The sequence below is a fragment of the Macaca fascicularis genome, chromosome 11, assembly GCF_037993035.2.
Source record: "Macaca fascicularis isolate 582-1 chromosome 11, T2T-MFA8v1.1".
NCBI classification, from domain to species: domain Eukaryota; kingdom Metazoa; phylum Chordata; class Mammalia; order Primates; family Cercopithecidae; genus Macaca; species Macaca fascicularis.
The window spans coordinates 71,156,098-71,168,984 of NC_088385.1; the positions used below are offsets into that span (position 1 = coordinate 71,156,098).

The 12,887-nt window shown below is 44.1% G+C and overlaps 1 protein-coding gene across 2 annotated transcripts in view; it reads left to right on the plus strand.

Moving 5' to 3' along the window:
• The first annotated feature begins 5,037 nt into the window (after positions 1-5,037).
• Positions 5,038-12,887, plus strand: part of XPOT (exportin for tRNA) — a 43,627-nt gene continuing 35,777 nt past the window's right edge. The window contains exons 1-3 of one of the 2 annotated variants that reach the window (XM_065524526.2): positions 5,038-5,370; positions 8,968-9,065; positions 9,902-10,035. In XM_065524526.2, the coding sequence (XP_065380598.1) occupies positions 9,976-10,035 (60 nt within the window). In that variant the 5' untranslated portion in view covers positions 5,038-5,370; positions 8,968-9,065; positions 9,902-9,975. The remainder of the gene's footprint in view (positions 5,371-8,967; positions 9,066-9,901; positions 10,036-12,887) is intronic. The other variant, XM_005571443.5, reaches the window with a different exon arrangement.

A 12,887-nucleotide genomic window follows, 5' to 3' on the forward strand; every position in this document is an offset into this window, starting at 1 on the left:
ACAAACAAACAAACAAACAAACAAACAAAAACTGGGTTTGGTACACATGCTCAAAAATGTTGGCAATTAATACATAAAAGTATTGTCATATGCAAGCATACATGCTTTATGTTAAAATTGAAACTACCATTCCAAAATTATAACCAAGACAGTGAAAGAGATCTGATCTAACCAACTCCATTTTGCTTCTAAACTCCAAACTGTCCTTGTTCATTCCTGGGCATAGGCTGAACTAACTTTGGGAGGAACTTAGAGTTTAAAACAAAGACAATAACAGCCTCTTCCCAAAACACCCTTCTTACCTGAGGACTAGACTACCTTTGTAGGACTAACAAATTGGCCATAAGATTAGAAATTATTGTTTAGGAGTCATGGGGCTGGAGGCTACAAGATTCTGATCCTCCCCAAATTGTTCCTGGGGATAACATTGCTATTGTAAAACCTAGGATCAGTGCTTGAGATATTTTGCAGACCCTGTACTTGATAGATCAGCTGGCACCACCCAGATCAATAAACTGGGTCATCTGATCTTGTGGCTGCCACCCAGGAACTGACTCTGTGCAGGAGGACAGCTTCAACTCAAAGTTCAAATAATATGATTTCATCTCTGATCTAACCAATCAGCACTCTTGATTTACTGATCTTCCCTCACCCATCAAATCATCCTTCAATACTCTGATCCCTGGATGCTCAGGGAGACTGATTTGAATAATAATAAAACTCAGTCTCCCATACGGAGAGCTCTATGTGAATTACTCTTTCTCTATTGAGATTCCCCTGTCTTGATAAATTGGCTCTGTCTAGGCAGCAGGAAACCTGTTGGGCGGTTACAAAAGGAGCCTTTTGGGCAATTACAAAATGATAGTGTTATTTGTCAACACGTTGATGAGTAGCATTTTCATCTGAGATGAGAAACTGCCCATCCCTTCATGGATGGAGGAGGCAGAATATGGAATGGTCAAATGTAATACCTCTCTCAGGTCCTCTTCGGTTGGATTCCACCAAGTGCTTCTTCATTTGTTCTTTTTGTTGTTGTTGTTGTTGTTGTTGTTGTTGTTGAGATAAAGTCTCACTCTGTTGCCTAAGCTGGAGTACAGTGGTGCAATCTCAGCCCACTGCAACCTCCACCTCCTGGTTCAAGCAATTCTCCTGCCTCAGCCTCCCGAGTAGCTGGGACTACAGGCATGTGCCACCATGCCCAGCTAATTTTTGTATTTTTAGTAGAGGCAAGGTTTCACTATGTTGGCCAAGCTGGTCTTGAACCCCTGACCTCCTGAACTGCCCATCTCAGCCTCCCAAAGTGCTGGGATTACAGGTGTGCATCACAGCACCCAGCTTTTTTTTTTTTTTTTTTTGAGACAGAGTCTCACTCTGTTGCCCAAGTTGGAGTGCAGTGGCGCAATCTCAGCTCACTGCAACCTCCCAGGTTCAAGCAATTATCCTGCCTCAGCTTCCCAAGTAACTGGGACTACAGGCATGCGCCACCATGCCCGGCTAATTTTTTTTGTATTTTTAGTAGAGACATGGTTTTACTATGTTGGCCAGGCTGGTCTCAATCTCTTGACCTTGTGATTCACCTGCCTCAGCCTCCCAAAGTGCCGGGATTACAGGCATGAGCCACCGCGCCCAGCCTCTTTATTTGTTCTGAAATAATATGTGTTTACAAAATTGAAAGAGATTTCTACAGTTCTAGGTATTTCAACTACCATATGTGGAAGAGCTAATGTTAGTAGATAAACGGTAGATAAACTGAAGATAGGCTTTGTATGACATTCAACATAAGAAGTAACCACAAAATGAATTACAAACAAAACAGCAAGTAAAGACAGCTATAATACAATAGATTGAATTGCCATATTCTTTAGGATGAGGCCTGGAATATGCTGAACATACAGACTGCAGAGGCACTCAGCCCAAGATTAGTATTGAGCCTTCATACTCGATAGTTGACCATCACAGCTAATATAAGAATTCATGCAATGATTCAGTTATTGAGTTGTAACTAGCAGGCTGGCACTGTGCTAGACTCGGAAGATACACGGAAATAGGTAGGGCAGAAATCCTAGCCTGAGAATTTTTTTCTTAGAAAGGAACATTTAATAGCAACTTGTGAATAGAAGCCATGTCTGTGTCTCTAGCAACAGTGAAACAAGATGGTGGATCCCCTCGCCATTAACCCCCATATGGAAAGGGTATATGTAATTCAGAAGGGATGTGTATTAGTCTGTTCTCACACTGCTATAAAGGACTGCCTGGGACTGGGTAATTTATAAATGAAAGAGATTTAATTGACTCACAGTACCTCAGGGCTGAGGATGCCTCAGGAAACTTACAATCATAGCAGAAGGGGAAGCAAACATGTCCTTCTTCACATGGCGGCAGGAGAGAGAAGAATGAGTGCCCAGCAAAGGGGGAAGTCCCCTATAAAACCATCAGATCTCATGAAAATTCACTATCACGAGAACAGGATGGGGGAAACCACCCCCATGATTCAATTATCTCCACCTGATCCCTCCCACAACCTGAGGGGATTATGGGAATTACAATTCAAGATGAGATTTGGGTGGAGACACAGCCAAACCACATCAGGATGTGTAGACAACAGAAGCACAATAACATCAAGGTTTTGACCTAAAGGCAGGATTTACAGTATGTGCTCTCACACAACTTGAAATCTTAAGAGGACTTCCGGGAACAGGGGTTAATCAGAAGCCAACATGGCAGATTAGTACCAAAGATGGAGTTACTTTAGCTTCCAGATTCCACCCATCAATCCAGCTCTTACAGTCGCACTCGCCCTCCTATTTGGAGATGGTCCCTGAGCTTTTAGGGAGGGTGGTTTCATATGATATAGCTTTAGCAGCAGCAACCTAGCAGTGGAAAACAGATTGGACCCAGAGAGATTCCAAATGAAGGAGATTCACAGGCTTTGTTGAATTATCTCTCGTCTTGAGAATACCATGACTTTGGTTTTCTCAGAAGTAGAACAAGAGATACCTAGCATTAATAATTTGAATAGTAGAAACATAGTGCATGCAAGGATTACAATCAAAAGAAAATTTGTATGACAGAACAACAACAAAGAACCTATTTCATTAGGAAGCCAACTGAAAGCCGTGTGAAGAAAATTAAGGCCTGACACAGGGACTCACACCCGTAATTCCAACACTTTGGGAGGCTGAGGTGGGAGGTTCATTTGAGCCTCGGAGTTAGAGATCAGCCTGGGCAACACAGCAAGTCCCCACCGCTACAAAAACAAAACTAGCCAGGTATGGTGGTGTGCACCTGTAGTCCCAGCTCCTTGGGCAGCTGAGGCAGGAGGATTGCTTGAGACTGGGAGGTCAAGGCTGCAGTGAGCTATGACCACTGTACTCCAGACTGGGTAACAGAGCGAGACCCTTTCTTAAAAAAAAAAAAAAAAATCAAAACCCAATTCTCCTTTAGCTACATCTTGTAGCCACTAGCCTGACATTTTAAACACATAAATTAGAAACATGATGCAAGAGTGATTCAAGGTTTTTTTTTTTTTTTTTTTTTTGAGACGGAGTCTTGCTCTGTCGCCCAGGCTGGAGTGCAGTGGCGGGATCTCAGCTCACTGCAAGCTCCGCCTCCCGGGTTTACGCCATTCTCCTGCCTCAGCCTCCCGAGTAGCTGGGACTACAGGCGCCCGCCACCTCGCCCGGCTAGTTTTTTGTATTTTTTAGTAGAGACAGGGTTTCACAAGGTATTTTATATAGGAAATGCCTGGTGTAGTGTCTTGTCCAGCTATATAAATGTAGCCGTGAAACTGTTACATTAGTTTTATTCTATGCTCTTACCATCCCTCCCTCTCCAAATTTTGTTTGTAGTCTGGGGCAGCAACCTAGTCTGTATTTCGTACATATTGAATAATCAACAATGAAATGTAAATATTGAGCACATTGTGTGTCAAACACATGTATTAACTCAAACCTCACAGAAACCCTTTGAGGTCCGTACTATTACAATCCCCATTTTACATACTAGTAAACTGAAGCATGGATAGACTAAAGTAAAGTGCCTGCGGTCAACTAGTAAGGAGGCGGCCTGGCAGTCAAGTCGAGGCAGCCTAAGCCTACGCTGCCTCTATATTGCATTAATACATTAATAAATCTGTGACCAAATAAATGAAGTGACATTTAGTGGCATCGAAAGAACCCGTGAGTAGGGCTTCCTAAGAATGCTCTCCTTCTTTTGATGGACAGAATTTTAGTCTGTTTAAGATAAATTTTGGGCCGGACACGGTGGCTCACCCCTGTAATCCCAGTACTTTGGGAGGCCAAGGCAGGCGATCACTTGATGTCAGGAGTTCGAGACCAGCGTGACCAACATGGTGAAACCCCGTCTCTAAGAAAAATACAAAAATTAGCCGGGCCTGGTGGAGCGCACCTGTCATCCCAGCTACTCAGGAGGCTGATGCAGGAGAACTGCTTGAACCCCGGAGGCGGAGGATGCAGTGAGCCAAGATCTCGCCATTGCACCCCAACCTGGGCGACAGAGCGAGAATCCATCTCAAAGAATAACTAAATAAATAAATACATAAATTTTGAAAAACTGTCAGCACTCACCAGCAGATCTTTACACTGCTGGACTCGGGACACTTGGGGCCGTAGGCAAGCAATTAAACTGACTCACACGTGGTTAGAACCACGTCATCTTGATTCGTGAATCCGTACTCTTAACTACTAGAAGCCTTTGTGGAACGCACGGGGCGAACCTGACGCTTGAGCTCTGACACCAGACAGACACAGCCGGGGATTTAAGAGCTGGGTAGGGACTCCCGTGCCGGACGCCTCATCCCGGCATGCACCTCAAGCCCCGGCGACCACGCCTTCCGGCGAGCGCCAGGGAGCGCGTGTGCACCTCGCCGCCCGGAAGCGCCGCCCGCTCGCTGCATGCTGGGAGTTGTAGGCCTCCAGCCCCAGCCCGCGGGCTGCCGCCCGCACTCTCCATGAGACTGCTGGCGCCGGCGCCCGCCCGCGCGGCACCGACGCGGGGAGCGCGCTTCGCGCTGACTCAGCGGCGGCGGCGGCGGCGGCGGCGTTAGCCGGCCCTCGCGCTCTTTCCCTTCCTGGGGCGCTGACCCCGCCCGCTTGCTTGCTTGCTTGCCTGCCTGCCTGCCTGCCTGCCTGCCCGGCGCCACGCAAGAGAAGGTGCCAGGGGACGCGGAGCGACTAGAGGCGCGCGGTCCCGGCCAGCTCCGTCTCTGGCGTTGGCGCTGCGGCCGTGGCGGAGGACTACGGCGACGAGGACGAGGGCCGCTCTTCGAGCTCTCTGCGTGCCGCGCCGCTCCGCTTCGCTGGCTGACCATCTGGAGTGCAGGCTGGGAGGCGGGATGGAGTGATAGGGAAGGTGACTCGGGGATCGGGGGCGGCGGGACCGGGCCGGATTTGGTCCGCGTGAGGCTTCGAGGAAGTTGGCTGGGGCGGACCGGCCCAGGGGAGTCCCGACGCCCGGGAGGGTGCAGGCTTGGGACCCTCCATGGCGGTGCACCTCCAGGCTGGGCGGACCGGGTGGGGGTGGGTACGATCCGGGGCCGCCGCCGAGGAGCGCGTCCCGAGTGCGTGGCCGCCCGTTGCCTGATGTTTCATCACCCGAATTGCCACGAGGCTTCCTTTAGGGGAGGGATCGGGGGAGGGATGGGAGCAAGGCTAGCCGAGGAGGGTCGGCATCGCCTGTGGTTCCCAAGCCCGTTAGTCATCGTTGTAGCCTTATCAACTGTGGAGACCTCAAACTTGATTCTTTCCCCACTCCTGGACAAAAAGGAGGAAACGTGTTATTTCTGTGCAGTAATTGGCCAGCACGGACGCTCCATTTCTTCTCAAATCTTCCTCACTATCCTGCAGGACTAGAGAAGCATGAGGTTTTCCTGTAACCAGAAAAACGAGTACTTTTTGAAAGTGCTAATTAGTTGTGGCGGGCGGGGGTTGGGGGAGAGTTCAGTTTTATTAAACCGACTTGTCAGCGTGGTGTTAAAAGGCTGGAAAGATACAGTCGTAGTCTTTGAAACAGTCTTCAGTAGGTGTAGAGGAATTTTCCAAATTGTTTGATTCTTAATGGCTGTCCAGGAAAAGTTAAGGCTTAATATTTCAAGTATGTTGCTCGCCTTCCCCCAGAACCTTTGCACGATGCATAATTGTTTACCGTATTAAAACAAATTTTTGGGTTTTTTTTTTTTGTTTTTTTTTTTTTGAGACGGAGTCTCGTTCTGTCGCCCAGGCTGCAGTGCAGTGATGCCATTTCGGCCCACTGCAACCTGTGCCTTCCAGGTTCAAGTGATTCTACTGCCTCAGCCTCCCGAGTAGCTCTGTTACAGGCGCGCGCTGCCACACCTGGCTACTTTTTGTATTTTTCGTGGAGGCGGTGTTTCACCGTGTTAGCCAGGATGGTCTCGATCTCCTGACCTCGTGATCCACCCGCCTCGGCTTCCCAAAAGTGCCGGGATTACAGGCGTGAACCACCGTGCCCGGTGTGCATATTGATCGTCCAAGTGCCTTCTCTGTGGAGGATTCTTTTTGTAGTGACAACTGTAACTAGTTTGTTTCCTTGGGTTTATTGGCTGTTTTCCTTAGGGCCACTTGATTTTTCTCCTGATAGCTTCAGAGTGACTTGACCAAGCTTAAGCTTTTTTTTTTTTTTTTTTTTTTTTTGGACACAGTGTCTCACTCTGTCTCCCAGGCTGGAGTGCAATGGCACTATCTCCGCTCACTGCAACTCTGCCTACCAGGTTCAAGCGATTCTTCTACCTCAGCCTCCCGAATAGCTGGGCTTACAGTCATGTGCCACCACACCCGGCTAATTTTTGTATTTTTAGTAGAGCCGGGGTTTCTCCATATTGGTCAGGCTGGTCTGGAACTCCGTACACCTCAGGTGATCCCTCCCCCGCTCGGCCTTCCTAAGTACTGGGATTACAGGCATGAGCCACCCTGCCCGGCCAGCATTTTTTTTAAAAAGCCCTAGCAAATTCAAGGAAGCTTTTATTGGACTTCTCAATCTGGAATTCTTAGAAACTCCGAAATTGTTTTTTCCCTCTGTGTGCATTTTTCAGGGGAATATACATCAGATTTTCTTAACATTTAGGGGGAGCGAAGGGAACCAGTGCCTTTCTTTGTGTTTTTCTATCTTTTAAAAATGCTGATCTACTAGTAAAAGAATGCCCCAAGTAGTTTCCATCCCCCATGTTCCTGCCTCTAATTATAAACAACCTATTGAGGGCTCACTATGTGCCAGCCATGCTCTGCATACCTTATCTCTTTGAAGCCTTTACAACTTTATGAGGCAGATGGTCTTTTTCCCATGTCATAGAAAGGGTTCTCTTAGGTTTTGCAAGTTGTCCAAGTGGCCCCAATTTAAAAATGACAAGATGAGGATATAAACCCCGGTCTTTGAAATCCAAAACCTATGCTCTACTATGTCCTAGGGACATAGCGATGGATAGTGAAGACAGTCCTTGCCCTTTAAGATTATGAGAGATGGCCGAGTGGCTCACACCTGTAATCCCAGCACTTTGGGAGGCTGAGGCAGGCAGATCACCTGAGGTTAGGGGTTCGAGACCAGCCTGGGCAACATGGCGAAACCCCATCTCTACTAAAAACTACAAAAATTAGCCAGGTGTGGTGGCTCACCCCTGTAATCCCAGCTATTCGGGAGGCTGAGGCAGAAGAATCACTTGAACCCGGGAGCCAGAGGCTGCAGTGAGCCGAGATTGTGCCACTACACTCCACCCTGGGCGACAGAGTGAGACTGTCTCAAAAAAAAAAAAAAAAAAAAAAAGATTAGTCAGAGACAACTAGTAAGCTGGCAGTGACAACATAGCACAGCTTAGGATGGGGCATGTAATCCAATTTGGGAGAGTTGGACAATAGGGGTCAAATAAGTGTTCCTGAAAGAGATGGCTTCTATGTTGAATTTCAAAGAACAGCAGGGGTTAACCTACTAACAAGAAGAAAGAGCAGTGTGCAAAGATGAAAGGTGGAATACCATTGGAGAACTGCCATGTGGTTCACTAGCACTGGCCTTGCTGACCTGGGGTGCAGAATAGTGAGGAGTCATTCAGAAGTGTTTGGATCATAATCTGAAGGCAGCAGGGAGTTACACTGCCTTGAAGTCTGCAAGTATGATATGAACCATAAGAGAAAGGGCTGAGCTGTCTTCAAAGCTCTCAGTCCATATCCTGAGTTATTTGATTCAGGCAGGCTCAGAGGAAAATAGAAAAGCATGTTGTAGGTATCCTGTAACCTGGATCTGAGCCTGGCTTTGCTATTCCCTTAAAAGGCTTTTCTCCCCTACCCCCAACCCAATTAGTCTTTTGGCGTCTTTGGTTATTATAATTGAAATGAAATACCCCACAGCCTTTTTTTGTTTTCTTTGAGACAGTCTCTCTGTCGCCCAGGCTGGAGTGCAGTGGCATGATCTCAGCTCACTGCAACCTCCACCTCCTGGGTTCAAGCCATTCTCCTGCCTCAGCCTCCCAAGTAGCTGGGATTACAGGTGTGTGCCACCATGCTCCGCTAATTTTTTTGTATTTTTAGTAGAGAGGGGATTTTACCATGTTGGCCAGGCTGGTCTTGAACTCCTGACCTCAAGTGATCCACCTGCCTCGGCCTCCCAAAGTGCTGGGATTACAGGCATGAGTCACCATGCCCGGCCCCCCACAGCCTTTAATGGAAGTAGTAAGACTCGGTCTCCCTACCTTACAGGTCTTGAGAAAATAAATAACATTTTCACATCATTTAGAGTTTGTTCCATGTTTGCTCAAATGAATATACATTCTATCAAAAACTAGGATGCCTTTTGCGGCTTATTATTTGAGAATGTTAGAACCTATATTGTGAAGAAGTAGATTACTTCTCAGAGATTAAAAAAAAATCTTAAATAAGAGTAGTCAGTGTTAAGTCATTTGTGGACTTTTTTTTTTTTTTTGAGATGGAATCTCACTCTGTTCTCCAGGCTGGAGTGCAGTGGCACAGGGTTGGCTCACTACAACCTCTGCCTCCTGGGTTCGAGCGATTCTTGTGCCTCAGACACTCGAGGAGCTGGAATTACAGGTGTGTGCCACCATGCCTGCCTGATTTTTGTCTTTTTAGTAGAGACAGGGTTTCACCATGTTGGTCAGGCTAGCTTGAACTCCTGACCTTAAGTGATCTGCCCACCTCGGCCTCCCAAAGTTTGGGATTACAGGTGTGAGCCACTGTGCCTGGCTGGTTTGTGGGTTTTTGTATCTAGTATTGAAAAATTTTTTTTGAAATTTCTAGAATTGGCTGGCAAAAGCAGAGATCTATAAAATGCAAAACTAAGTCCATTGCTCAAAAGCTGAATGACTGGTTTTTCATTATCCTGTTCCTTTCGTTAGACTTCTGTTGTGGTATTTAGTAAACACTCCAAAGGATATTGAACTCTGAGGTCAGCCATTCTAATGTTTTAAAGAAGGTTTGTGATATTGGTATCTGTAAGTAGACAAAGTATTATAATTACTGTAATAAAATAGGTTTTGTCATTTTTATACTTAACTGCACTTGCACAATTGCATTTTTAAGTACCAGAGATAAGTAAAATACTGCATAAATTAGGTGCATCTACTATTTAAAGTAGAAAATGATTACTTTCTATACCTTATTAAGAAGATCTTGAAGACTAAAAAAGCTTGAGGACCTTAATGGCATACTTTAAGATTTTTAGAAATTACACATTAATGGAGTAGTTAGCAGAGCCCATTTTTCTGAGAATTAGGCTCTAACTTTTCATTGTGATTTAAATAAGTTCCAAAAGAAGTTCTTTAAACATTTAAGCTTCTTTGCATGATTTTATCCATTTACGTTATTCGGGATAAGCATCTATTTGTTTATCAAGTAATGTTTTCTTTCAACTTTGTTTTTTGTGGCAGATGTTTATAAATTCTTCTGTGGGATCAGAGGGCACGCCTATTGTAACCAGAAAACTCCAAGTATAGCAGCAAGGATGGATGAACAGGCTCTATTAGGGCTAAATCCAAATGCTGATTCAGACTTTAGACAAAGGGTAAGTTACTCTGCTGAATCATTTTTTAAACCATGTCACCACAGATTGGCATTAGGGGACTTGAATAAAAATGTACCTGGCAAAGGTCTACTTTGGGTAGAAATGAACAGAAACAAAAAAATTTGAGATATTTGAATATATTTTGAATATAGAAACAGTGAGTATTATGATTTACTTTCTGTTTACCTGGCCAAACAAAAGTATTAAAATCTCATATGATTCAAGGCGGATCTTTATGCCACATCAGTCATTATTTCTAATTATTTAAAAGTTGTAATGCAAAGGATTCGTTTGAGAGACTTTCCATAGAAGCAGACATGTGTATTTTATTTTCTCAATGCTTGGCTTGATCTATACAAGCTGTTTTAACGTTTTAACACTTACCTTAATGGTTGTTTTTTTTTTTTTTTTTTTTTAATTTTTTTGTAGAGATAGGGTTTCACCATCTTGCCCAGGCTGGTCTCGAACTCCTGAGCTCAAGCGATCTGCCTGCCTCAGCTTCCTAAAATGCTGGGATTATAGGCATGAGCCACCCTGCCCGGCCACATTAGTGATATTTAACATTCTTGTTATATGGTCTAGGCAGACATAAATAAGCAGTTATGATAGGTTATGTCTTAAGTAAAATGATTACATGACAAGAATCCATTATAAAGTGCTGGGATAGTTGGATAAATGTAAACAATTTAATGTAGCCTACAACTATAATCATGACTATAGCTGAATGATAGAAGAATATAAAGAATGAGCCTATAATTAATTTTTTTAAATACATGTGGGCATTCTGAAGTATAGGGTAAGTGGAAAGGAAAGAAGCATTTTCTTTTTACTTTTCATAGCAAAGAATACTTTCTATAAATGAGCTAAATGAGGTTAACAATCTCACTAAATATTATCGCATTTTTTATTCTTACTTTAAGAAAAAAATCTTTTAAAGCAGTAAAAAAAACCCCAACTAGTTTCTAATATAGTACCATGTGCATGTCTCTGCTACTAAATAAGTAGCCCTTCAGATACAGGAAAATAATAGGAATTGAGATTTAAGTATCTGGCTAATTACAAGAAAACTATCAAACAAGTTAGGACATCAAAAGACATTTAAAATCCATGTCTTCTCTGTGTAAACAAATCTTTCTTGCCATGGGGTTTTATGCTACCTACTTTCAAACGTAGTTGAAGCATCATAGATCTTTACCTTTAGTCTAGCTTGCTATTGCATGCTTATAATTAAAAGCCTTTGACTGTATGTTTAGTTATTAAATGGCCTTTACTGTTATTTTTATGTGCCTCTTGAAATCTTTCATTTCTTAAGTTCCAGCATCCAGTTTTTTAAAATGTACCATGATTTCTTTTTCAGAAAATTAAAACCAATGCATTATTAGTGGTTTTAATACAGAAGTTCTGCTTTTTGTCAATAAAAATGGGTTCTGTCACAGACGCGTTTTAAGCATCCAGTTCCAGGCATAATTCGGTATCCATTTAGCCAATCTGAATAACAATTTATTCGAATGAAAGGGAAGAAATCTTAAGGAAAGTGAATTCTGACAGCCCTTTTGTTGCAGTTCGGGAGTAGTGGAAACTTAATTCAGTTTGGTGGTGAGAAGAATGACTGTCTGCCAACCCTAGTTGCTCACTTGTCTATCTGTAATTCTCTGTTTTTCACATGGGCAATAAAAGTGAACTGACTCTTGTCACATAGAGTCAATAAACCATTAGAGAAAAGGTATGGGGTAGAACTAGGTGGTGAAAGCTAGGACTTGTTTGTCAGTGTCGTAGAATTTTGTTTTTTTAATTGTTAGTAATGCATAGATTCAGAATACAGAGGCTTTGTTTAAAAACTAAAAACTTCCAGGTTATCTCTCCTCTCCTTCCACTGCCCTTTTTTTTTTTTGAGACAGAGTTTCACTCTGTTGCCCAGCCTGGAGTGGAATGGCGCCATCTCAGCTCACAGCAACCTCCAACTCCCAGGTTCAAGGGATTCTTCTGCCTCAGCTGGGATTAGAGTAGCTAGGATTAGAAGCGCACACCACCATGCCTGGCTAATTTCTGTATTTTTAGTGGAGACAGGGTTTCACCATGTTGGTCAGGCTGGTCTCAAACTCCTGAACTCGTGATCTCCCCGCCTCAGCCTCCCAAAGTGCTGGGATTACAGGCGTGACCCACCATGCCCAGCCTCCCACTTTTTAAAAAATAAAACACTCGTCTTTGGCTTAAAACCTGTTACTATTTAAAGAAAAGGGTATGTCATGACATTGCTAGCAGCTGAAACCACCTCTCCCCTCTTTTGTAAGTGAAATATTAGGTGATAGTGCAACATACATGATTAACTTCTACCTTGTCCCCTGGCCTCTGAGATATTCCTAAAGGAAACCCTGTGTTTCATGGACTGCTGTTAGAAACAACTAAGCTAGTAGTATCTTTTATCGCTGCCTGTGCTCTTATAGTCTTAACTTCTAAAGAGAGACATTATTTACTCTGGGCTGTTTTCCAATACCAACAACCAACTCTCTGATTCTGTGGACACCAACTGGTTGTCCTACAAATCAATTCAATTCTGACACTAGCAGGATTAGCATCACATCCCACAAGTTATGGGCTCAGTCTTACAAACCGCCCCCACTTAAGACACCAGTCGAGTCCAGAACCTCTCATATTTCTGATGATGGAGTAGCCCACAGAACTTAGAAAAACAGTTGACTTACTTGTACTGATTTATTATGAAGGATACACCTCATGAGCAGCCACATGGAAGTGATGCATAGGGCAAAGTATAAGGGAAGGGGCACAGAGCTTTTGTGTCCTCTCTAGGAACACCACCCTCTCAGCATCTCGATGTGTTTGCCAACCTGGAA